This window comes from Maylandia zebra, linkage group LG4 (assembly GCF_041146795.1).
Source record: "Maylandia zebra isolate NMK-2024a linkage group LG4, Mzebra_GT3a, whole genome shotgun sequence".
Taxonomy (NCBI): domain Eukaryota; kingdom Metazoa; phylum Chordata; class Actinopteri; order Cichliformes; family Cichlidae; genus Maylandia; species Maylandia zebra.
This window is the reverse complement of record NC_135170.1, coordinates 22,829,464-22,855,898: the sequence shown is the minus strand read 5'-3', so window position 1 is coordinate 22,855,898 and position 26,435 is coordinate 22,829,464. Positions and strand designations below refer to the sequence as shown.

Below are 26,435 nucleotides of genomic sequence, written 5' to 3'. Positions count from 1 at the left end.
AAACTTAGTTGGACATTAACATTTTGAAATGTGTAACCTGAAATTTTGAGAGATGATGAAATTATGAGATGTGTAACTTAAAGTTTTAAACTGATAACCTGAAGTTATTGAGATATGTGAACTGGAATATTGTGAAATGTAACTCAAATTTTGAAATAACCTGAAAATTCGAGGTAAGATTTTGAGAAAACTGAATTTTTATGTAGGTAAGAGGACAAATTGAAATATAAAACTTGAAATTTGGAGATGGGTAATTTGAAATTTTTGTTTTATTTTTTTCCCCCAGTGGTAACGACAAGCTTTCATAGTTTCCAAGAGTTTATTTTGATGTGAGAACAGGATCAAGAAAAATCTTCACATTTAAAAAATATGAACCATCAGATTTTTGCCATTGACAATTTGAAATGTAACAAATTGTTGCAAAAAAAAAAAAATGCTGCTTGCATGAACATAACGCACTACTTTTACATTCTGTTTGACCTTGAATTGTAAATTGGGAACAAAGAAAAAAATCTAAATTTTAAGTAATCAGAAAACTCTAATAAATAACCGTACTAAAGATGAATATAAATATATACACATATAATATACACAGGTGATTAGCCGTGTATTATGACATAAAATTATGCACTTACAGTTTAAAGAGCATCCTATTCTCATCAGGCAGATTGCGGTCGGCCTTTTGGCGTCATTATCGCGCGCAGTCGCAGGTCCTTTTTCCGCTGTAGTTCAGCGTGTGTCCCTGTCGGTCAGTTGACCTGTCATTTGTTTCGTCTTTGGGTCCCACCTGAGTGTCAGCATGTCCCGCTGTCTCGCGCTGGCTCGGTTCGCTTTCGGTTCCTCTCAGAGGGCCAGCTCGCGGCTGGTGTCATCTACACGCGGGCTGAGCAGCCGACCTGTCTCGCGCTCCTTGACTGGAGGTAAGCTGTGCTTATTAGCCAGCCAAGTTAGCCTAGCCGCCTAGCTGACAGCACCAAGATTTCAGTTAAATGTAAACTCTGCTTCGGCTAACCTTTGTGGCCATGTTTTATAAACTAACCTGCGGCTCACGTGTCTTACAGTAGAAACCGATTAACGGTTAAAAATGAATTTAAAGCGATTCGCTTATAAATTTTATTGCATGGTTACATCACACTAAACACAATATATTTCATTTATCGTTTAATATCCCCCATCTTTGAGGAAAGCTTACAGAAGTACCATACCATAAACCCCTGAGAACCGAGGAAAAAAAGTGTCTTTCAGTTGAACCTTTTTGGTAATTTCCTGCCTCTTTGGAGCAAAAAGAGGCCACCCAAACAAATAAGATATAATTGAAAAGGCCAGGATGTTCTCAATTGAGAGGACACCAGGACTTAACGTTACTGTTACACAAACACTTAAAAACACAAAGGTGAGACCCTTATTTTTTTTTGAAAGAAGGCTCATGCACACTGCTCAAACGAGTAAATCCATTTCACCTGCTTTGTTTCAAATCAAAGTGGCAGCAAGATGGAGCCCCCCTCTCCAAAATAAGCAATGGTTGTGCAGATGTTGACTACAGACCCTTGCTCGGAACTTACTTTTCTCTAGTTTTGCTTTTTGCTGGTGTCTTTGTGAGTCCTGGTAGCATGAGACGTCACCTACAGCCCAACTGCAAAAGCCCGATCCTCTCTATGCTTTAATCTGCTTCTCAGTACACCTGGATACAGGAGTCGAGCTACAGCATTTTGAACAAGCAAGAGATGTGAACGCAGAGCCTGACTAATGCCCAAATATAAGCTAGTGTGATAACTAAGCCTGGATGACACGAAGCCATGAATCACTTTCTTGAAGGTCTGTTTTGCTGTAGGCAGCATTCGGGCATTGTTTGGGTAAACTTGTGGCCTCAGAGGGTTAAGTAGATCCTGATTAGAGAGATGATGAGGGATCTAAAATGCTACTGCTTCCCTGTTAAATGGCCTCACCATCTTTACTTGTCATGCCATCAGGTTTGTCGGTTGGACAGCTGCAGAGGTGGAGCAGTCGCCCCAGGGTGTGGAGTTCGCAGCAGGCCTGCCTTGGCGTTAGCCCACAGTATTATTACAGCACCCAGGAAGCAGAGAAAGAGCCAGAGGAGGAGCCTCTGCACAATATCATCAGTGATACAGAGGCTGTGCAAGGTACTGGGACAGCTGCAGACATATTTCCTATGAAAGCTTGTTCTCAAATTCTGAATGTTGCTCTGCCTTTGATCTTTCAGGTAGTTTCCACAAACATGAGTTTCAGGCTGAAACCAAAAAGCTGCTGGATATTGTCGCCAGGTCCCTGTACTCAGAGAAAGAGGTGATGTAAAGTTGGACAAAAGCTACTATCATTACAGTTTACCTTCACTGCTCTCCTCTGACTGACTTGTCTTTCTTTCAGGTCTTTATCAGGGAGCTCATCTCTAACGGCAGCGACGCACTGGAAAAACTGCGCCACAAATTGATATCAGCAGGTGGTGAAACGGCTCCAATGGAGATCCACCTGCAGAGTGATGCAGCAAAGGGCACCTTCACCATTCAGGTACACCTGTTTACTGACTTTAGAAGTTTTGGACAAGTTTTAGAACAGGAAGAGTAACATTAGATCAGAAAGCGAGTCGTAATCCTAGCAGATCAGCTGAGCTCGGTGCCAGCAAAACACCAGCCGATGGCTCAGCTGTTACCTTTCCATGTATCCAGTCTTAACCAGGATAATTCTAAATTTGTTCAAGCTGCTTTGCAACCCATCTCCACCCCAGGTCCTCCTCTTTTCTTGCATTGTTACTTACTTAAATCAGTAGCATATCTCTGCTTTTTGTCCTGAGATCCATACAGCCAGCTATAAATAACTATAGCAGGTTGTTCCTAGTGCTTCTAGTGCACTTGAAGCCCTGAGATGGTTTACTGCCCCCTGCTGGTAAATGGGATACAACACACTAGGATAGCTTAACTCTTGAGTGACTGATTTCTATATTCAAACAGGACACAGGAATCGGCATGAACAAGGATGAGCTGGTGTCTAACCTGGGCACTATCGCCCGCTCTGGTTCTAAGGTGAGTGCTTCATTGTGACATTACTTATCTGATATAGCGCTCCTGTTTGGCTTTTAAAATGCAGCATCGTGTTTTCTGATGCTCACTCCTTCTGTCATTATTGTAACTTTCTCCCCACTGTAGGCGTTTTTGGACGCTCTTCAGAACCAGGCGGAGGCCAGCAGCACCATCATTGGTCAGTTTGGTGTTGGATTCTACTCCGCCTTCATGGTGTCCGACCGCGTGGACGTGTACACTCGCTCGTCTGAGCCCGATGCACCTGGATACAAGTGGTCCTCAGATGGGTGAGAGCAAAGAGTGGCTGTAGAGAGGTATCCTTGGTTTGAGAAGGGCTGCTGTGAATCAGAAGTGTAATCCTCAATATTTCACATGGTCTCCCTCAGCTCTGGGGTTTTTGAGATTGCTGAAGCCACCGGCGTTCAACAAGGAACAAAAATCGTGCTCCACCTGAAAGACGACTGCAAGGAGTTTTCCTCTGAGGACAGAGTTAAAGGTAAAAGTGCTGTCGCTGCTTTGGTAACTGTAGGACGGCTGCAGTGAGGAGACGTATTCATGCATCAGTACTTATTGTTTCTGTTTCAGAGGTTGTAACAAAGTACAGCAACTTTGTAAGCTTCCCCATCTTTCTGAATGGACGGAGGCTCAACACTCTGCAGGTGAGCTGCTGTTCTTCTGTTTTGGATGCAAAGGTTGTCACTGAATGGTCCAACCTCACAAAATAAATGGCACAATTGTACAGTACTGTGTAAAAGTCTTTAGCCGCCCCTGATTTCTTGATATTTTGCCTCCAAGGAGCCAAACGTTTGCTCCTTGTGTTTGTCCTCGTACCTGACAATTTTAACCAGAATGTTTTTGTTTGTTTGCTTTTTAACCCTGACCTAGGAATTATTTATTAAAAGGCACTAACAAATAGTAAAACTATCGTTATTTCTTTATTTTATTTTACCTTAGTTTGTTGTACAAGTTCCAAAAAAACAATTCAGTTAGATTAAATGTTTTCAAAAGTGTAGTTTTTGCCGCTCAGCCCTGAAAGGCTCATGGGGTATTGTCATCACCCGACTGGGTGGACAGGCATGTGGTGTGGACACCTAAGTTTGTGAATTTAATAACTTGAGAAAGAGGTGACGTAGGAGCTTCAAATTGATACCATGGGGTGCATCTACTAAAATACCTGGACGAGTTCAAATCTTGGTGACCTCAACCTGAAAGTCACTGTAAGCTTTCCGAAAATCTGGTGTATGGGATAACTTAAGAACAAGACGACGTAGGATTTTGACATGAATACCATGGGTGTGTCTACTAGGAGGCTGAGGGGTAGCACTGTCAGTCATTAGTATTTATTTAGTTAAGTTGAATTTAACTGTAATAATCTTGGTGTCTGTTTATAACAGACGACTTGGCAAAGAACCCGTTTTATATTGTATTTTGTGGCATTTTGTTGCTAGCATAAAAATCCAAAGACAGCAGGCATAAAATAGTATTTTTGCACCAACAAGCTGATTCCCAAAGACCTCTCAGCCCAAATTTGATATACATTGTAGCTGTGTATGTTGTGCAGTTTCCTTAAAGAATTTTAGGCACCTGGGGAGGTGGGAGACAAAAGAAGAAGTATTAAAGAAATGTAATGATTTAACTGGGTTTTTTTTTTACCTTTATTTATACAAGTAGTTTCATTTAGACTCAGTGTCTCATTTACAAGAGAGCCCTGTTTCAGACAAACATATTAAAATTACGACAATGAAAATAATAATTTTTAATAATCGCTGTCTGTCTTCCTTCAGGCTTTGTGGATGATGGAGCCGAAGGAGATCAGTGACTGGCAGCACGAGGAGTTCTACCGCTACATCGCTCAGGCTTACGACAAGCCACGCTACACTCTGCACTACCGCGCCGACGCCCCGCTTAACATCAGGAGCATCTTTTATGTCCCCGAAGCGGTGCGGAGTATTTCGCAATGCAAACTTTACTTCAGTTGCTGTTTGGTTGCAAAGCTCTGTGAGAATCTTCATTTAGGAAACCGGCTGGTGTTCAGGTCCAGTACTGATAGATGACGTAAACTTTACAGCTTTATAAATTGTTCTTTAGCGACCTTTCAGCAGTGTTGAGTCGAGGAAGCTGGTTTCCTGTAACGTGTGTGACAAAAGAATGTATTTGCCAACAGAAGCCATCCATGTTCGATGTGAGCAGGGAGATGGGGTCCAGCGTGGCTCTGTACAGCAGGAAGGTCCTGATTCAGACCAAAGCTACTGACATTTTGCCCAAGTGGCTGCGCTTCCTTCGAGGTTTGTTCCTCCTCGAATGCTTCTAGCATGCTCTGTATTTTTTTCTTCACGCAACACTTTGCAGAATGTTTTTGTTTTGTTTTTAGGTGTGGTGGACAGCGAGGACATCCCTCTGAATCTGAGCAGAGAGCTGCTGCAGGAGAGCGCCCTCATCAGGTACACTAGCAGTAATGCAGCTGTTTTAGGAATAAGTTTGGTTTAATGAAGGAAACGTACTGTACTCCATATCTGTATTTTTATTGTGGAACTTACTCTCCATTAATCAAATAACAGTCCCTCATGTCTCAGGCCACATCTGCATACATTTGCATTTTAACGGGGCGATAGTGGCTCAAGAGTTGGGGGTTCGTCTTGTAATCGGAAGGTTGCCGGTTCGAGCCCCGGCTTGGACAGTCTCTGTCGTTGTGTCCTTGGGCAAGACACTTCACCTGTTGCCTACTGGTGGTGGTCAGAGGGCCCGGTGGCGCCAGTGTCCGGCAGCCTCGCCTCTGTCAGTGCGCCCCAGGTGGCTGTGGCTACAATGTAGCTTGTAAAGCGCTATACAAATACAGACCATTTACCATTTTAAAACGGTGTTTTAAAAAAAGGGACTGAATTATCTCCCAACACGGCTGTAACCACGCATCTCATTGACCGCTCACCTTCTTCTGGAAACCGCTCCACACAGAGTTTCGTGACCTCAGAGGAAACGACTATAGTTCGTTACAAAAAAATCTCCTCTAAAATATGCATGTGCAAAATCAAAGCCATGACGGTAACCTGTGCTTTGACTATGCATTAAAATAGACGTTTGACATCACTAGAGCATATCAGCGAGAAGACTGACCCCTTACACTAAAACCGTGCAGTCAATTTTTCCGTTCTTCGCTTGTTCTCCCCTCGATGTTTGCTCATTCCTCTGCCGTCTCCTTTCTTTAGGAAGCTTCGTGATGTTCTGCAGCAGAGGGTGATCCGCTTCCTGCTGGACCAGAGCAAAAAGGAGCCAGAGAAGTACAGCAAGTTCTTTGAGGACTACGGCCTCTTCATGAGGGAAGGCATCGTCACCACACAGGAACAAGATGTCAAGGTTTGCACCAGAGCTTTGCATTGAAATGACACAGAACTTTAAAGGTTAGCAGAAACACTTTGAGTCTGAGTCATGCTCCGTGCCCTCGCTCTTTGTAGGAGGATATCGCAAAGCTGCTGAGATTCGAGTTGTCGGCTTTGCCGGCCGGCCAGCAGACCAATCTGATGGAGTACGCGTCCCGCATGAAGGCAGGCACGCGTAACATCTACTACCTGTGTGCCCCCAACAGACATCTCGCAGAGCACTCCCCCTACTACGAAGCCATGAAGCAGAAGGACATGGAGGTAAGACTTGGACTCGAGTTAGCCAGCAGCCGGGTAACCCGAGCTGATCATTATCCTGATTAATCAACAACAGGTGCTGCTTAGAGCTTCACTATAACAAACTGCCGTGTCTCCATTTGCGTGCGTGCACGTATGCAGGTGCTCTTCTGCTACGAGCAGTTCGATGAGCTGACCCTGCTGCATCTCAGAGAGTTTGACAAGAAGAAGCTGATCTCAGTCGAGACCGACATCGTGGTCGATCACTACAAGGAGGAGAAGTATGAAGACAGCAAGCCAGGTGTGCCCGTCTTTCACAAGAGCCTCTCGCTGTTGCAGCTGTAGACTTGACTCCTGCTCATCGTCTTTTCTTCCTCGCAGCATCCGAGCGCCTGACGCAGGAGCAGGCTGACGACCTCATGGCCTGGATGAAGAACTCGCTTGGACCCCGTGTGACTAACATAAAGGTAAGAGAGGAACATTTGCATGCCTGAGATACCTGAAATGACTGTTTCTGAATTCGGCTGATGGGTTCTTGGAGGCTTGTTGGTCGTCTCTATCCGCACCTTCGATCGCTTTGTTTCCTTTCTTTTTTGTCCTTTTTCTTTCTGCACAGTTGTAGATTTGTAAAGTTTTGTGGGAAGAGCGTGAACTTTAGGTCCTGAAGGAGGGTATGATGGGAAAAGTTAAACACTTTTCTAAAGTGCTGGTTAAATCAGATTGGGAGCTGTGGTGAATGATCGGCTGATTTCCTGTCACGGACTCAATTTTAACCGTTGTGTCGGTAAATAAAAACCAATGATGTGGAAGCTTGCTTCCTCTATGTGAACTAAGCAAAGTGGGACTAATTCTGACACAGTTAGGGCGACTCGGACCTTAGTTTTTACATTCGTAAACAGATTACAAGCCAACATCTTCACAGAAGCTCCAAAGCTTCACGTCAGGAATTTCAGGATGAAATCGGCTTGAAAATGCGATTATTTGTGAGTTTGACTCAGTTTATAATGTGAATACATGAGAGACATCAAAGTTCAGCACAACCAGGCTTTCTTTGGCTCAACAAAACCTAAAACCCCAGGTGGAGAGAACGGGTATCACTACAGGAGTAATCAGCTTTCTGCTTCAGGCTCTGTATGAGGAGTTTTGTGGGTCATGGGACTCTTCTTTCACACAGTGATCAGTATGAGTAGCACCTGCTCTAATCACAGATGTTATCAGAGGGTGATAATGAAATGGTGATTAAAAATCTATAAGGAACATAAAACACACAAAAAGGACGAGACAGTCCGAGCAGAGGACAGAAGATCGTTAATCAGAGGACAGGAAATCACCTGATTGGATTTTTCTCTGTACAGAGTAGTAATAAAAACATTTTAAGTTAATCATTTTAATTGCTTAATTATTATCAGTGCTAATAAGGTGACGGCTGCACATTAAAGGCCTGAAACTTTAAACTACATTTAAACATTTAAGGTGACTGTCACACAGCGTGGGAATCGATTTGGCTGAAAACGATTTGGCACATTAGAATCAGGTTTCACATCATCACCTGTGGCGGCAGACGGCCGCCCCTCGCTGAGCCCGTTTCTGCTGGAGGCTTCTTCCTGTTAAAAGGGAGTTTTCCTTCCCACTGTCGACAGAGTGCTTGCTCACAGGAACTCACCTGATTTTTGGGGTTTTCTCTGTAATTTTGCAGGGTGTTTAACCTTAACTGTTGTTGTGATTTGGTGCTATATGAATAAAACTTTAAGGGAAATGAACATTTACACATTTCCTGCATCATTAAATGGACATTCCAGTAACAATGGGCGTCACAGTTTGTCCTCGGTTTTGGTAACAACCATTTCATGTTAAGCACCTTTAGAAACAGATTTAAACGTCTCTTTGTTACCACCGTGTGCTGTAGTTAATTTTCTCCTCTGGCACTTTAGCTGACGCCTCGTCTGGACACCCACCCGGCCATGATCACAGTGTTGGAAATGGGCGCCGCACGCCACTTCCTCCGCACCCAGCAGCTGGCCCGCACTGCTGAGGAGAGAGCCCAAATACTGCAGCCCACACTGGAGATCAATGCAGGGTGTGTGTGTGGACAAATTGTACTGGGTGGAGAGTGGGAGAAAGTGGGTTTTTGTCCTCTTCTGACTGCGCTCTGCTTTCTCACAGACACGATCTGATCAAGAAGTTGTTCGCACTGAAGGACACAAACTCTGAGCTGGCTGGATTATTACTGGAGCAGGTACTGTGCTCAGTTATTTCATCTCTATTTGCTCTTTGCCCATTTTTTCCATTAATGATTTCTAAACCAAAAAAAACAAGAAACGCCATATCACAATTTTTAACACTTTCCTTATATTTAGAAGAACAAAAATGAAATGTCAAATGTGTTTTAATGAAAAAAATAAAGGCTGCGTTGTAGTGCTGTCAGATACTGCAAATTTTGGTAAATACAGGGCTAATATTGCCAATACCGATACAATAAGCATGTTATTATCAGTGTAAAACATTGCCCAGCCTTTCTCTGCAGGCAGGATGCCATTAGCTTGTTCACTGGAGAGATTTTATGGTAATTTGTTTTAACTGGTAGCAGTGCAGCTTCTATAGTTTTACTTTTATTTTTTCCAGATCTATGACAATGCCATGATCGCAGCCGGCTTGAACGATGATCCTCGACCGATGATTTCCCGCCTCAACGACCTCCTGACCAAAGCTTTAGAGAAGCACTGAGAGCGGCCCGCAGACACACTCTGCTTTGGTGAAAGCGGCCTGTAGACTGGAGCATTCGCAGCAGCTCAATGGTCGATAAAGCCAGAGAACTAGACTTGATAAAGAATACGCCACCTCTTTTCCCCTCTCAAGACTTTCATTTCCACCGGTGCAGCAGGCGTGAAGGCTGAAACAGGAACTGCCTGAAGATTCTCCATAAACACTTCAGTGTCTCTGCGCTTTGTGTTCTTTGGTCCTGCCATTAACAGGACATGAAGGTCATGGTTGCACCGGTCTGTTGTTACAGTGTGACTTTGCCATTACACTCACTCTTAGTGTACTTTCAGTTAATAGCCAGGCTCATTCTTAATCACATCATGAATACTCCAGGCTTCTCAGTGAGCGCTGAACTTCTGATGTGCTGCTGCCAGCTGGACTCATCTTAAATATCTGATATTTTTCCAAGTTTGGATTTATAAGCTTTATTGGTCTTCCTTTTGGAAATGTGCCACTTCTAAGTTTCCAGATAATCTGGTTTTTCAGAGTAACAACCTCGTCTTTGAGGTACAAATTGTGCAGAAAAACGTTGTCCAGCTCAACCACAAAGACACTTAAGAGTAAATCTTCACCTCTCAGCACATTTGAAATTCAGCCTGGTAGTTTGTAATCTTTCGCTGTTCTCACTTTTTTGGCTTGAACCATTTTTCTTACGCTCGTTAGTTTTGCGGTGTTAAAATGTTTCTGAGTAGCGGTTTGCGCTCGTACTCTGAGACTGCTGCATTCAGGAAGCGGTAAACGTCATTTCAGATAGTGTGAGGATTTATGGAGTCTTGTCAGCAAATAAACACTGATTCAACATAATGCCCGGTTAAAGAAATGAAGCTGTAATCTGGAACTTAAAATACAATTTTACTGCATTTCAAAGTAACATCTCTGCTGTGAGAGAGAAAATAAGATGAACCTCAGTTTTAAGACTTCATCCTTCTGTGTGCAGTCTGTCTGCACGGCTGTGTGACCGCACAAGTTCAAGTGGTTCTCAGGAGTTTCTCTGTCCACCGTTATCAGCACTGTCAGTCCATTTCAACCACATCTGGGCACTTTGACCCATCAGAACTCCCGCCCAGGCTTCCTCTTCTTTTGTGAGCCGTCATCGCGGTCTCACCTCCAGACTGTCCGAGAGCATCGAATCCCAGAGGAGTGTCAGGAGAGCTTATCTATGTTTTCTAAGAAGCGTTGGGCCCACCATTCATCCAAATCTATGGGCACAAAGTCTGAGAAGAAAACAGAAATTAAACCATTAGATACATCTTTGTCCATGGCGTGGATGATTGAGAATAAATGTCAAAAGGATGAAAAATAAAGAACCACTAAATATTACGCTTTTCTCTTCATCTATAAAATTTTCCTTACCACCTATTCAATACACTACTCCACTGCTGCATTTAGCCCAGTGGTAAAAGGTAATCCACTCAACCTGTGAGCTAAACCATCACAAACTGCAACAACAGCATTTTAAATGAGTCTTCGGTGCCCTCTTGTGGTCACAAGGAGGAACTGCGACGGTGTAGTAAATTCAAAGTAAACGCATTTTTAAATCTCATTTAAAAATAAAAGAAATGAGAAACGTAAAAACTTCAAAAATAAATACTAGCATCTTTTACATCAAGCTGTCTTACATAATGCTACGATATATATTTAACACTGCCGACTTTTATCAGTTACGTCTGCCTGCTGGAATCTAAAGTGATCATCGCCCTCCGGTGGTCATAAGGCGGAACTGCAACAGCTCAGTCACACCACCACATTAAAAGTTAGAACCAACGAGTTGTATTTAATGTATTTTTATTTGACTCATCTTATTCATGAGTTTTGGATTTTTGTTCTGGGCTAGAGGTCTTAGTATTATTATGATCACTGTTACATTTAAAAAACCTACAAATACCATGAAAACGTGTGTGAGCTTTGCCTATGCATTGCTATAATAAAATTTTAGAATGAGTCAACAGATTTGACCCGTGACTTTGGGCTATGCTATTTGGCTGTTATAAACCAGTGCGACCTTCTGCACAGGTTGCAACAGTTACAGGCCTGTGAGCTGCAGCTAGATGAAATATGATTGTTACACTTGCACTAAATAAATAAAATCTCAGGACTTTTTGTCACAGTGCGTAAAAAACACAGACTTGGGGTCTGAAGATAACACAAAAAGGAAAAACAGTAGCTATACTCACCGTCCATGTGTGGGCTGGGAGTGGCCTCTTTATAATGCACTACTTTCTGTGCAGCCTGGCCCACCTCCTGCTGTAGCACCTCCTGCCAGGCTGAAAACACAAGACTTCGGTCAGTAAAGCCACCATGAACACCAAAATGTCCTCTGTCCAGTCCTACACTCCAGGGCCACACCCACAGTGCCTAACAAGTAAAGTCCAGCAACTGTTTCAGAGACATACCTCTGACCAATGTTTGTGTTCCAAACAGTGAAGCACGTGGTCACAAACTGTGTGTGTGTGGTTGTACACTACGATTGAGTTCAACTTTGGCAGCTGTCTCCAGGTCACGACTTTGAGGAGCCCCCAGTGGATACGTTTGATTATACAATTTGTATTTCAGTGAACAGAAAAGAACCAATCCAACCTGAACAGAAAGGCGGTGTCAGGCCTACTTTGTGCCCTTGTCCAGTCAGTGCCAAGGTTACTCAAGTCGTTTATGAGCTGCTGTGACTGAGCTTCAATGCCAACAACAGGACACACAGTGTAAGAACCACTGAGCCAAGTGGGGGGGATCTCCTGGAGACCTGCTGGGTTTGTGAATGTTAAAAAGAAGCCCAGACTTCAAATCCGGGTCACCAGACCCAACAATCCTGTCAGAACGCTTTGGTGCTCTTCTTTAAAGTGATGCCTGGATTTAAACCCCAAGCCTGAAATGTCATTTCTTTCAGCACATGTGCCAGCGTGGGTCAAGAGGAGATTGATGTGGGCGTGAGAGCATTTTTCTGCTCAGTGCCTATCAGTGTCAGAGCAGCTGTGTGGGTGAGGCCTTGGAGGGAAGAAGGGGCTGGTTAGCATCTTGATAGTAAAACAATGTCATTCACAAAACAGCAAGTGAGGAATGGGTGTAACGGTCTCTCACTTTCTTACCCTCAGAGACAAACTTGACATTTTCTTCATGTGACGGGGTGAAACTCTCTTCGTGATGATTGTGTGCAGGCAGAGCTGGAGCAGGGTGATGGTATTTCTTACCATTCGGACGGTTGAAAACGATCTTTGGAGCGGGAAGTCTGAAAGGGGGACAAGAGAAGTACTGTGTTGATTTCTGCAAGAAAGAAAGTGCTCATTATCATTCCCAAGCAGGAACTTTCTTAAGTGATATCCTATATCCAAGAAAGGCTGGTTAAGCAGGAGTAAGAAGTTACAACAGCTGAATGAGGGACCTTGTGATCCAAGGTCACACACACATGAACAGGGCCAGTCTGCCTAGCTGGTTCAAACCAAAAATCATGAAAACCCAACAGAGTAGGCAGGCCAAGCTCAGAGAAAATCAGAGCGGAGTTTTATTCAATCACCAAGGCATCAGCTGATGAACAATTGCTGCGGTCTCTAGCTGATGACGTCCACAGCTGCTAGGACACAGTCATTCACAATCACAACCAAAAGTATCTGAAAAAACTATAATGCAATCATTTCTTTACAATTGTCTCCTTTCACGACCTGTGCACCTACCCAGGCATATTCCAGGACGTTTGTTTGTGCTTGAAGTCACTGATTTTGCTGTCCAGCTGCTGTGTGGGCCCTGGAGAGCAAGACAAAGAGGATAAAACAACTTATCAGCAGTCCGGAGAGGTGAAAGTGGGTTTTCCGGTGTGCCGTGCTTCATAGTTTAGCCCCACAGTCTCACCTGTGCGTCGCTGCGTGACCAGTTTGCTGGGACCTCTTGTAATTGTGTACATCATGCGCGGGCGGCTTCACCTGTGATCCCCGAGTTCGACACTTTGAAGTGTGAAGCGAAGCACGTACATCCAAGAAGCTCTTCTGATGTGAGAAGCTGATCAATCCACTGAGCTGGGGCACGAGAGTGTGCAAACTGTTCGGTAACCTCGTGAAGCAGAGCAGTGCGCCACGCGTAAAAAACACAACAACCCCAAAAACTAGCGACCAGTGCACAGTCAGAGTCTCGTCTCTCCGTGTGCCCCGATCACTCACAAAATGTAAGTCACTTTGGTGCTAAGGTGTCCTGGCCGGCCACAATGTCACATAACCTGAAACAGCGGCAGTCATTCGTAAGACACGAGACGCACACGGTCACCGTCTCGACGTGCCTACACGCCTCCTTTGGCGCTTTAAAGCGACAGCGTCCCCCGAGTGTGAAGTGAGACTTGCAGAGATGTAATGAAGCTTGTTTCACTAATTTGCCTCAGGTGAGAGCGAAAAGGCAGGATGATTTCACGTTATCGCGATGATTCGGCCTCAGTGTGACGAATAAGACACTAAAATCGGGTCAGATGAGTGACGTGTATGTGCTTCAACAAGCAGCAAATGCGCCAACGATGTCTGTGTTTACAGTACACACGGGTGAGCACAGGTGCACCAACAGTAACACATCTGTGGGAGTTCTCCCCCAGTTCAATTCTGAGGCTTAAAAAGTTAATTTTGTGCGTTGGTCTGATATTGTTTGCAGCATTTCGCACCATTAGTGCGTCAATTCATGATTGAAATATATTTATTTGCGTCCTGGTTCTCAGTCAGAGTGTAACCAGGTCGATCCCAAGCCCGGGCGGGAGTTCTCGATACCAAGGCCCCTTTTTGTTTCTTCTGTAACCTTTTAAGGGGAAAAAACTTCCAAATCTTTCGATGTCTGTATCTCAGATGTGTTGCAGTTAAAGACAAAACAAATACTGCTGTTTTTGATATATATATATATATTTTTACTTATCTTTACACGAGCACAACTCAAGTGTTCATTAAGAAAGTAAGAAAGCAAACTTTGACCCTGTAAATGAAACTATTAGCAGCAGTTGGACACAGAAACACACCTGAAACATCAGAGGAATAAATATGAGTTACAGTAATGAATGAGATGTTCTGCGTGTGTCACCTCGCATGATTCATGACCCACTTTTTCTCAGATTAAACAAAACCCTCTTTTATTGACACACGCATTAAAACAATATAGAAATATTTGAGTTGGTGCTTCTGCTTGCACTTTTGAATTGTACAATTAACCCATATTATCACTGTCTTACATGCAGCACAGTTTCTTGTGTTTTTGTGCAGCTGCAGGATTAAATAAACATCACATAGCAGTGACATGAGATCTTTTACCATTATGACAATGTCATCATGACAAGCAGTAAATATGATGCCTAAATGTTATGTAACCACTATATACATACATTGTTGTCTCTTTAAAGGTGCAGTAAAACCTGTGGAAGATCAGCAGCACAGCAGGTAGAGAAAATGCTTATCCCTGGTCCAGGTGAGGTGGAGGTGTTACTGCCGGCAGTAGAATAAAGGTGACAAGTCTGCACATGTTCCTTCATGGTGTCGCATGTTTGTATAGCCTGTGTGCCAGCTACAGGTAACTAGAAGAAGAGTCAGATTTTACTGGAAGTTTTCAAAAGGTGGTCTTGAGCAATAGTTCTTTGGGCTTTCTGAAGGTCTTTCAAAGTTTTTGTTTGGACTTTGGCTGCTTTTTCACTCATTTTCAGTCCAGTCCTTGTACCTGATCATTTTCAGGGGAATAATTTCGGTTTGTTTGTTTTTGTTAAGGGACTTAACACTTGACCTATGAATAATTCCTATTGTATGTGTCTACACATAACAGACAACTTTGCAAAGAACCCATTTGAAATTGTGTGTTTAGGCACTTTCTTTCTAGCAGATATAAAAAAGTATTTTTGCACCAACAAGGTGATTCACAAACAGCCAAAAACTGAAAAATCCCAGCATGGTGTGCAGCCGGTCCTTACAGCATTTGAGGAAGCTGGACAAGTGCAGGATAAAAGAAGATGTAGTAGTTTCTAAAAACTATATATATCTACAGCATCTGCAGATATATATATGAGCAGGAACAGTACATGAACAGTATGTGAAAGTCATCTTCTTAAGACATAGGAAAGAAAATTCAGGTTTGATACAGAACTTGAGAGATGCATCTGAACCTTCAGTTGAGCCGTCTGCTGTTCACTGAACGCTCATCACAAATGGTCTCGGTGGAAGGACGGCGGTCACGGAGCCATTTGTAAGGAAGGGAAAAGAGGAGAAAAGGCGGAGGTATGCTGAACTACACAAGAACTGGACTGAATGATGTGGACAGCATGACAATGATCCAACACACTCCCAATGCAGTAAAAACAACATGGATAACATACAATAGGAAACTATCAATCATGGATCGGCCTCTGCAGAGCTCGAGCCTCAACTTTACTGAAGCGTCTTGACACAAAAGGCAGAAACATTCAAAGAAGAGCTTTGAATGTCCTTCAAGAAGCCTGGGAACTACTCCTGAAGATTACTCAAAGATATATAAAGAAACAAGTGTTAGCTCAAGACTTTTGCACAACACTGTAAACCGGTGTATTTCTGTGGAACTGGTTGCCATCACAGAATTAGCTAGCACCAAACTTCTAGCTTTATTCCATTTTATAATTTATCTTTCAGTATTATCAACACTCTCACTTTATTATATACGATTTTTAGGATTATTAAAAGGAAAAATGACGTGTGTTGCTATTCTTTAAAAATAATCTGCACTGGTTATGAATCTGACTGATCGCCACCTAAAAGTCAGCTCCTTGTGAGGCGCTGCAGCACTTCAGTCGTGACCACTCGTTCTTGTGCCTCTTTGATTTCACTACACACCACGCACGCTCATCATTTTTGCAGCACCGAGCAGGTTTCGAGCTGTGACTGTTCCCATCCCAGGCTGACACTGTTCACTCTGAGGTGTACTGTAATGTCCTGAGATTTCTGAGGGAATTCAAGTTGAAGGGTCACCATTTTGACACAGAGGAGATTTATGGAAGAGCAAGAGGACTTCCTAAGGAGGCTGCCTTGAAGGGGAGATTAACCACTTTAAATCGGGTATGGTTTTTATTTACTTGTACGCAGGAGTAGAAATGAATGATTGCACTTCTTAATTATACCCTTTGTCAAACCAACGAGTTTCTAAGATCTAATTTGGTTATATTGAGAACCTGTAAGCCGGGATGATTTCTGTGAGTGTGGCTGTGTGGTATCGCTCAATAATGAGGATCACAGTCCTCCAGCAGACTGTCAGTCATGTAGCTGATCTTCAGCAGGTTTTGGTAGTACTCCTTCTCCACAGCAGTGTTAACAGTCCAGCCCACCACCTCCACTCCTCGCTCTGCCCAATACTGAACATAGTCCCTGATTGAAAGGAAAGAGAACAAACTCAATTGTGCAATTCTCACGCAGCAAAAATATTTCAAAAATCGAGAGGTGGCTCGAGACTTTTGCACAGTACTTTTAAACACTAAATATGAAGTTAATCATTTATGAGTAACAGATGAATCAAAACCACCTTCCTGTTGGTCACCGTTGGTCTGCAACAACACAGTCTACGGCAAAATAAACTACCTGTCAACTCTCAATTACCGTGAGATGAAGTCTTTCTGCACAAGAATGGCAGAGATCCCACAAAGTTTCCACAGTACGCGATGGTGGGCCCAGTCCAACAAGACGTCCAGAACACCGGTCCACAACTGGCTCCACGTCGACAGAGAACGAGGCGTGCCGTCTCCAAAACGGCTCAGTCTCCAGGGCCGGTGGGTGAGAGCTGTGATCACGTGGGGGTCAGTCTGACGCATCTGCGGACCAGAAGAGGACAAAGGTCAACACAGTGCAGGTTTTAGTAGTTAGTAGAGCCTTTTATTTCGTTTAAACAAAAACAGTGGATTGAATTCAATCTGTACCGGTGGTGAGCAAGAAAGTCTTGGGTGATAAATCTCAGCAGGGCCCATCACTGCCACACAAAATGACATCACTGCCTCCATAAAACAGAGGCTGATTACGAGAAGCTGAAATCACTCACAGAATTCCTCCTCCTAAACATTATCCTAAACCGTTATGATTGGAGTTGTTTTTGACTGATTTTCATGATTAGTGTAATTCAGGAGTTTTTGAATTACCTTGTAGATGACTTTGGGTTCAAAGGAGGAAACGACGCTGGAGTTGTAAAGCACCGGGAACTTCTTAAACATGTTATGAAGCACTGATACAGCCTGTAAAGCAGGGGAATGAACAACACAAGTACTATAACTGTGCGGTAACGTCAGTCTCTTTCTTTTTTTATTACAATCATTGCATTAGTTCAGCTAGCGTGTAGTTTTTCTCCTTTCTTCGAGAGCCTTGTATGTATGTTGAGTAATGTATCCATAAGCCTGTTAGGTTAGCGCTTAGTGTATGTAGTACCATATCAGGTTGACCTTTGACATCAAAGAAGATGGTCAGCTGGTGCCTGATGCATTCCTCCACAGCTTCCTGCAGAGTTGGAACCTTCTCTACATTAAATCTGTCCCTGCAAATTAAAAGAAACCATTGGAAAACTGACATAACTCCCTGTTCTTACTGGTTACTGGTCTATGAACTACATCTGTGTAAAGCTGGTGGTCAGAAGTTTGCATCAACTCATTTATGCTTACAATGAGCATAAATGTCTCATTGTAAGCATAAATATATGATTTCTTTGAGCTGTTCTTTTTCCAGGATGATTTCACATTACACATCTTTAATGACTTTGAAAGCAAGAAGTGGGTGCACAAGTTTGAATTTATTTTGGATTTTCTCTAATCCACACACGGTCAAAAGTATAGATACACACCCACTAATATTTGGTTAAATGCTCGCAGTAAGTTGCACCTCAAACAGATGCCTTTGGTAGCCATAAACAAGTTTCTTGCTTCTAACTCAAACTGGATATTTGACCACTCCTCTTGACTGAATTGACAATCTACAAGTATAACTGGCAGCAAAAGAGCCCCAGAGCTTGATGCTACCACCACCATGCCTGAAATTTGGTATAGTGTTCTCAGGTTTGCAACCACAAGATATTTGACTCATCCGTGTGGAAAGACGCGAGAATAAAGGTGTCATTTTTGGAGCATGATGAGTGTATGTAAGGTTTTTGACCACAACTGTGTACATTCTATTAGTTTTATTCTACGTCTATGAAAAGAGATGCACTATTAAATCATTTTGTTGAAAAATACACATATAGACAAAAATAAGGAGGAAAAAAAGACAAAAAGAGAACCAAAGTTTCTGCATTTCTAAAACTGTGAACTTTTGGTGAAACACACTTCTAAGACTCCACATTGAGCAGCTTATTGTTCACAAACACTTTCCCCTTTTTAATTAGCCTAAACACGCTTGAATCACTGATCAATAGGCAGCCTACTTCATCCTGTGGTGAGCAGCAGCATTGAGTCTCCTGAGCTGAACAAACTGAAGTTTGCTGATTGGTCCAGACCCATTGGTGGTTCGGTCCACGGTCTCATCGTGCATCAGGACTGGGACTCCGTCGGCTGTGAAACTCAGGTCCAGTTCCACTCCGGTGGCCCCGTTCCTACTAGCCTAGAGCAGATGTAATGGGACAGACTGATACAGTGTGAACCAATGTATGATTATATACATGGATGGATGAATTCTGCTGTCCAGAAGACAGATAAGATTTTATCTTTGCTTCATACTCATAAAAAGCTGAAAACCAGCCTGTTGAAATAAAAGAAGCATTTCATCCAGAGGTTTAGGCATCTGGATAGATGCTAGGAAGAGAAGGCATTGTGAGATGGAGAGCAGATCTTCATCATAAAGATGGCATCAGATTATAAACGGCACAGGAGCAGAATCAGGTGCAAGATGAGTCTGACCTACTTCCACTTATTTCTAACCCCCCCCAAAAGCAGGTGAAAAACACCAAGAAAACCTGCTTTTACTGCAAAAGTAACAGCGACAGCATGTCTCAGCAATGGCTTTTAACCCAAGGGGCTGTTATTCCAGATAACACCATAATTAAATGTCCCTGCACCTGTCATTTGCTGCAGGTAGATAAGAGACAAGAGGCCTGTGGTTATAAATCAGAGCACTACAGCTCTCACCTCTCTGATCGCTGCCAAGGTGTTCTCCGGAGCGTCGTGGCTTCCTCCGCGGTGCGCCACCACCGGGACGCCGCCGCCTGAGGAGAGAGCGCCGGGCCGCAGGACTCGAGCGGCCCGGTCCGCCGGCACCGGAGGGAAGCGGAACATCACCATGAAGATGTAGAGAAACGCGGTGAGGAGGGTGGCCCAAGTGGCGCTTCTAGTTACCAGTACAACCAGCAGAAACACCACTGAGAAATACACCACCTCATCTCCGATCTGCAGCATGGTGAAAGAACACAGGACGGGATGTTTGTGTCACGGCCGGCTGGGTGGATGCAAAAGTCGCTGTTTAGACACGGCATGGATGGAGCTCTGCTATCAGTACGCGGGTGGCTACATGTTGGAGGCAGATCTCAAATAGATGAGCGAGAATCAGCAGATTGTGAAAAGGATGGATACAGGAGCGCTGCTCTTATCAGTGTGGTGCTGCAGAAATCTATAATGTCCTATTTAAAGAATCAGATTTCATGAAATATAACCTGGATTTAAACATCCAATCAAGTCGGTTTGGACAAATATAAGAAAAGCTTGTGCTTTTATTTTGAAGGCAAAAATCACATGACCAGCTCCTCTGACCGGTTTAGTACAAACAGGATATGCACAAACAACCAAACATACACCATTTTGAAAACATTTTTCTTAAAATCAAACATTAGAGCCAAAGGAGTGCAGCCGAGGAATGAATGCAGAACACAGCAAATTAAGGAGACTGTACACGAATAAAAAGAAATTATTAAAAAATCTTTTCTTTTTTTTTTTAAAGAAAATTTAGTCATAAAACTCATAGTACTTTAGAACAATGGTGAGGTAATGAACAGGTCTTGGAAATGTTTTCTACTCTTGCTAAAAAACAAACAAAAACAATTAAATAGACTTCAAAGAACAGAAAGTGAACACTTTTTTCACAGTTAAGGCACAAACATCTGTCCGTTTCTCCGTGTGCAGCGTCACTCCGTGCAGCTTGCTGTGGACTCTGTGGGCAGTGAGCTGATGTGCTGGAGCAGCTGATCGCAGTAGACAGGACTTCGCTGTTTGTCCCGGACAGCCTCCACCTCCTTCTTCAGAAGTGCAGGGTGCACCGAGCTGCCTTTCTTCAGGATTTCTGCGCACACACACACACACACACACACACACACACACACACACACACACACAGAGAGAGAGAAACAAATTCAGAAAGATAGCACACATTAAAGTCAGCGTTCTGGATTTGAGCTGAACATCAAATACTTAAAAATTTGGGCCCAAAAATAAACATCTCCCATGATCTTCAATTCCACTCTACACTAAATAACAACAGCGAGCTGATGCTGTCACTCAGTGAGGGGTGACAGTTTTAACAAGCTCAAAGCCACTTATAATATTTGCACCATCATCATACTTAACAACTGGCACACTGTACTTCTCTTAAAGTGCTGCCTCATATTTATCTGTGAACATAAAAATAACTCAGTTTAAAGTTTTAACTACTGGCTGGATGTGTTTTTAAAAGCACTCTGGCTCATCAAGATGCTGCACATCTCACACAAATTGCAGCTAAGGTTTCCTTCCAGCATTTTTCCTGCCAGTAAGAAATTCTGACATTCCCACCCCAAAACGTTTTAGCCAGACCCAAAGCAAAATCTCTTTCCCCCATTCAACTTATAATAAGCTATTTTTAAAAAACCTTTTATGCTTAGGCAGTTTACAAAATCATAATGCACATTTTTGTTCAGTAAATAGTCATAAAAAAGAAAGAAATGCACAGATTTCTGTCAAACAAGGTAACAGATTGATGATGTGCAGGTTTTTTTTTCCGTTTTGTTTTTGCACTTCAAGTTTTTGCAGTAAAGAGTTGACAAGAAAGAGTCGGAGAAGATACTTAGCAACGGACTGCAGGTTGGATTCGAACCCTGGATGCTGTATAGCCATAGGGATTTTCAACCAGTGAGCTAAACTAGCACGCACTGATGCGCAGTTTTAATCTGAAAATTTTCATGGTCTTCCAGATCTCGTTTTCCATAGTCCCCTTAATTTAACAACAACAACAACAATAATAATAATAATAATAATAATAATAATAATATTTTAGCTAATAAAGGTGGGCGAGGCACTGTTTTTATAGCTTTACAGCCTTTCCTTATTTTATAGGCAAGCAAAGGCTGTAAGTTGACCTTTGAGCTCCAGGTGGATGCCGTCTGTAGAACAACCTAACCACGCATGCACTTTAACTACAAGCTCTGTGGTTTCCACGTCAACAGCACTTTTATGAGTTTTATTGAATTTGTTCTCATGTTCTCTTTTATCAGCTGGAACGCTCACTAAACCTACCCCCCCCCCTCCCCCAAAAAAACAGCAACAGTGTAGCAAAATTGCAGGTGTGACCCTGAATCATCTTCATAACCTGTACAAGGTAAGGACAGGCCCAGCCTATCCTGGATGACTCTAGCCACCCTTTCTCAGAGAAGTTTGCCATTAGTCTTGTGAATAGCACGCTATTTATTGCATTTTGCTTGTTGATTGTGTGTTTTTTGCTGACTGTAAATCAAATGACCCTTTTGGAGATAATACAGACCTCCATGACAGCTTTTTTGAACATTCTTATTCGCTTAAAGGACTGAGCACACCAGCAGGTGGCAGCGATCAACTATATTATAGACGCCAAGTGTGCAGATCCTTAAAGAAAAAAAAAAATCCACCAGGAGGCGATAAGTCACTGTTAAAATCCTCTCCTCCATTGCTCCCACACGCTGTGCTGATTTTCCAGGTATATTGAATTACTTCTATTGCTGTCCCAGTGGGTAAACACTCCACAAACAACAATGCAAAAGCGCTGTTTCAGTGGTGACAGAATATCACTCTGGATGAGTTATTGCATGTAAGCTAATCATTTGATACCCACCTTTGTTCTTCAAGGGGATTGAGGGGATTCTTAGCTTTTGTGTGTCCTGTACTCAGTTGGGATGGATGTGGTGGGGAGAGGCGGGACTTTGAATTAAAAGAGAACAATGATGGCTTGTGAGAAGCAAGTTACGCCCGTGCCAGCAGTGACAGAAGGAGGGATGGGAGTGTTGTCCATCATTCTGTCAGGGCATGCTGCAGACATCAAGACAATTCGCAGATATGCGTTTGAAATACAAGAAGCGTAAGAATGGGATCAGCTATTAAAGGAAGAAGTAGAGAGAGATAGAGGGAAAAACAGAGGGTGGGAAAAAGAAAGCTTCAAACAGAGCCATGCATGAGAGGGAGGAATGCTTCCACCAGGATATGGGCTGGTTATGGGTGCTGTCAGATATAGATCACTCAGCGAGACGCGAGGTCGTGTATTCCACAAAGAGTCTCTGAGCACAGTTTGAAGAGCCCGACTCACAACCATATACTTAAACTGCTTGAGGCACATCTGCTGAAAAGAATATGTTCTAATGCTCTTGTGTCATTTATTTCAGCACTTCTAAAACACTTTGGAGCCTCTTGGAAATTTGAGAAATTTCCAAAAACTGTAACATCATTTAGGTACCATTCAAACCATTGGTATTCCAAACCCTTTCAGCCTAAATGCTTCAGACACACGTGACACAATTTTACACAATTGTATCAGAAAATAAATCTGGATTGAAAAGATAACATGGGTGAAGGTGGAATATGTTTATTTTGTTTGTGTAAATGTCCCTCATTTTTTCCATTTATAACAGCAATGTGCAAAAGTCCTGCGCCACCCCTCATTTCTTCAAATTTTGCTTCCAAGGAGCCAGTGTTGTGTCTATAAATAACACACAATTTTAAATTGTATCTTAAGGGAATTTTTTTACTGGCAGCCTGCTGCAAAACAGATAATTTGTTACCATTTCTTTAGTTGAATACATGAAAAATACCAACGATAATGCAGTTTGCCAAAAAGCATTTTTGCATCAACAAGGTGTTTTTACAAAGCGCTATTAGCCTAAAACTCCCTAGATTTCGGCACTGGTGTGCATTGTGTCCTTAATAAATTTGAGGAAACTGGACAAGTGGGGGACAAAAGAAGATGTAATAAGTCTTAAAAAATATCCAGCACAGACCTGACACAGGACCTGAGTGGTGCCTCTGGACCTTTGGGTGAACCATCGGAAAAACTGGAATTATGCGTTTGTACAATCGGATTTTGACCCATCATGTATAGAAAACGTGATTGGCTACAGCTTCCTTTTTCAGCATGAAAATGATCCCTAATACTGTGCCAATGTGGTAAATGAATACTTGAATTGAAAAACAAAAACAAAACCCACACAATGAAACAAAACTATCACTGTACTTTTTGGCATCAACGATGGATGACCCCAGTGTGAGAGTCACTGGTTTCAGCTGAAATAACTAAACTAGATATTTAAACTTTTAAATATCAATTAAAAGAAAAATCTATTGTCTGTCACAGTATGTTGACCTAAAATCAGCCAATAATGTTAAAGAGGGCTGATGCTTTTTTTATACATTGAAAAGACCAGCAGTTGTTTATAAATTTCATTCAAACAGTCTTTTTTGGTAGTTGTGAGTGCTGCATCAGAGTCTCATGGCCAAGGAAAATGTAGGAACACTTCACCCAGTGTGACTCATCTATCACACAGAGATCTAAGACACGGAGTAAAGACTTAACAGGCTTTGGCTATGCAGGTACTAACTGCTAGCAAAATAAACCCAACAGTGATGTGGGACTTTTCATGGGATTTGTTGCCATTGTGTGAGATACGCAACTGTTTCGTGTCCTGGATAAGTTGAGACAGTAACCACATCCTCAATTATTCATTTCATGATTAAACTGAAACAAACAGAATCAAGGCCATGGACATCTTTCTCTCAGTTTTAAAGAAAGTGAGCAAGATCCAGGCCAGCGCTCTTCCTAATGCTCCACCTCCACAAGTGCGGCTAAACGAACGTCCTAGCCTTGCCAAGAGGAATCCCATTATTTTTTCCACCCACCAAGGAGATCCTTAAAAAAATAAATACAACACAGAAACTGCTCTCAATAAAAAAAAGAAAAGAAAAAACACTGAATGTGGGTGTGCATATAGTAAGTCTCCATCACAGAAACAAACAGTGTCTTTGTAAAGTCCTCTTAAGTGTGAGGCTTCATGGTATTGAGGCTTGCTTCTTTTTTAAACCCAGAGAGAGAGAAAGAAAGAGAGGTCCCCTAGCGAGGCCTCCCTCTCGCTCATCACTGGCAAAGGCATCAGCACTCACCTGCGTCCTGTCAGAAGCAATGACAGCTAACATCCATATGAGAGTGGGAGGGAGTGCAAGTCCAGAGGAGCAGAGGCTTGGTTAGACAGTTCAGGAGGGAAAAAAATGTGCTCAGACTTTCCACTGATACGTAAATAAAACACAGCCGTGAAGCCACCGTGGACAACAGAGGGCACGAGGAGGAGGAAGAGAGAATGACAGATAAAAGATGAAGGGATTAAGTGGGATGTGAGGGCAGATGTGAAAAGGTGGCGAGGGGCAGAGTGGTCTGAATGTGGTTTTCATTTCGTGGGAGCGTTGAGAAGAGAGATCCTGAGCAGAGAGGCAAACCACACACACAAACACGCACACACTCCTGTGCGTGTAGGAGGGAGTTAATATACAGACATTAAAGCTCACATATTTAACCTGTGAAATGAACATCTTAGGTGGGGAGGTCTTTATCTGCAACCCCTGAAGCCCAAGAAAAGCCCAGCTCTTAATGGTCTTAAAATACTTTGACAGGGGAAATTGCACATGCTGCTTCTGGTGATAAACTGTGTGGAAAAGAGGGATAATGGTAAGCTTTGGAAAAAGGGAGCAGAGGGTACACTGGCCGACTGCCAGTAGCACAGTCTAACGTTTGATAGAAGACACCCCAAATTCCTCTCATCCCTGTCTGAGTGTTTTGGACACAGGGGGCTGATCTGCAGAGCGTCACACCTAAACTCTGCTTTCACCACTGCCTCACACTCACCATCATATTTCTCAGATAATCAAGATCGTAAGATCCGTCGCACATCATCTGAAACCAAACAGCGCACACGCAACTTGAGAACGGTGCGCTTAATGTATCCCAATGAATACAGTAACAGTCTTGCACTATTCTCACAGCATCAGGGACTGTTGATGTCAAGAAAAAAAACAAGCTGTACGAGAGTTTGTCATTGTACGTCAAGAGTTATGGTTTGGATTAAGAGTGCAGACCCAGAAGGAGCTACAGCACATTTCGTTAGCAGTAAAACGTCAAATTTAAATATTTTTTATTTGTTTTAAAAAGCAGGTTGAGGGCATGTTTGCGTCCTGCTATCAACACTCTGTCCTCGTCTCTAAACCCCACCCAGTCTTACCGAGCACTTGGTCCTGCACTGAACTGTCAGGGTCATCCAGGTGCAGGAGCAGCTGCTGAAAGAGAAGCTGCAGATGAGCACCGCAGAGCACAGGGTTGTAGTCTTTGGTCAGGCTGGAAAACCACAGCCCCACAGCCTGCAGGGCCACACCGCGCACCTCCTCGCTGCTATCATCCAGACGCTTCAGAAGCTCTGTGGTAATAAATAAATAAATAAATAAATAAATAAATAAATGTTTTTGACTACATCAGGTTTATAATGAAAAATGTCAGGTACTGACAGGTACTAGAAAGAAAGAACATATTTCACCCATACTGGCTTCTTCCAGGCTCTTTACCTTACAATTTAAAACACCTTAAGGCAACAGTTTTGGTGCGATATAAATAAAAATGACTTGAATCGAGCCTGAACTGCATTCACACAAAATGACAGTGCACACTGTGACTTACCCGGGTAAATCTTATTGAGAGCCTCGTGGTGCAAACTGGTTCCTGTGAGTCTGAGTATGGAACACAGACAGCGACAAGCCAACAGTCGGCTCATCTGAGAGTCCTCCTCCAGGGCCGACAACACCAGGGGATGCATCCTCTCCTCCAGACTGATCAGCTGCGTACAGAACAGGCAGGGG

The 26,435-nt window shown here is 43.0% G+C and overlaps 4 protein-coding genes across 4 annotated transcripts in view; 1 reads left to right on the top strand and 3 right to left on the bottom strand.

Annotated features, from left to right (window-relative positions):
• The first annotated feature begins 693 nt into the window (after positions 1–693).
• On the top strand, positions 694–10,726 carry trap1 (TNF receptor-associated protein 1). Its single transcript, XM_004559367.6, has 18 exons — positions 694–920; positions 1,971–2,141; positions 2,222–2,304; positions 2,386–2,526; positions 2,967–3,038; positions 3,162–3,322; positions 3,422–3,531; positions 3,621–3,694; positions 4,820–4,975; positions 5,200–5,320; positions 5,407–5,476; positions 6,239–6,386; positions 6,485–6,670; positions 6,809–6,947; positions 7,028–7,113; positions 8,578–8,723; positions 8,810–8,882; positions 9,269–10,726. Exons 1-18 carry the CDS (start codon positions 800–802, stop codon positions 9,368–9,370), a joined length of 2,160 nt encoding a protein of 719 aa, XP_004559424.2. The 5' UTR covers positions 694–799; the 3' UTR covers positions 9,371–10,726.
• On the bottom strand, positions 10,240–13,744 carry LOC101476264 (MAPK regulated corepressor interacting protein 2). Its single transcript, XM_004559366.5, has 5 exons — positions 13,244–13,744; positions 13,069–13,138; positions 12,487–12,626; positions 11,581–11,670; positions 10,240–10,620 (listed from the first exon to the last, which is right to left on the bottom strand). The coding sequence occupies exons 1-5, from the start codon at positions 13,296–13,298 to the stop codon at positions 10,550–10,552; spliced, it is 426 nt and encodes a 141-aa protein (XP_004559423.3). The 5' UTR covers positions 13,299–13,744; the 3' UTR covers positions 10,240–10,549.
• A 512-nt stretch (positions 13,745–14,256) lies between these two features.
• Positions 14,257–19,967, bottom strand: LOC101475968 (glycerophosphodiester phosphodiesterase 1). Its single transcript, XM_004559365.4, has 6 exons — positions 19,464–19,967; positions 18,764–18,939; positions 17,779–17,884; positions 17,496–17,588; positions 16,963–17,174; positions 14,257–16,734 (listed from the first exon to the last, which is right to left on the bottom strand). The coding sequence occupies exons 1-6, from the start codon at positions 19,728–19,730 to the stop codon at positions 16,587–16,589; spliced, it is 1,002 nt and encodes a 333-aa protein (XP_004559422.1). The 5' UTR covers positions 19,731–19,967; the 3' UTR covers positions 14,257–16,586.
• A 56-nt stretch (positions 19,968–20,023) lies between these two features.
• dnaaf5 (dynein axonemal assembly factor 5) overlaps positions 20,024–26,435 on the bottom strand; it is a 30,961-nt gene continuing 24,549 nt past the window's right edge. Inside the window, exons 11-13 of the mRNA XM_014408904.2 lie at positions 26,257–26,413; positions 25,808–25,999; positions 20,024–20,607 (exon numbers count right to left, since the gene is read on the bottom strand). Of these exons, the coding sequence (XP_014264390.2) occupies positions 20,453–20,607; positions 25,808–25,999; positions 26,257–26,413 (504 nt within the window). The 3' untranslated portion in view covers positions 20,024–20,452. The remainder of the gene's footprint in view (positions 20,608–25,807; positions 26,000–26,256; positions 26,414–26,435) is intronic.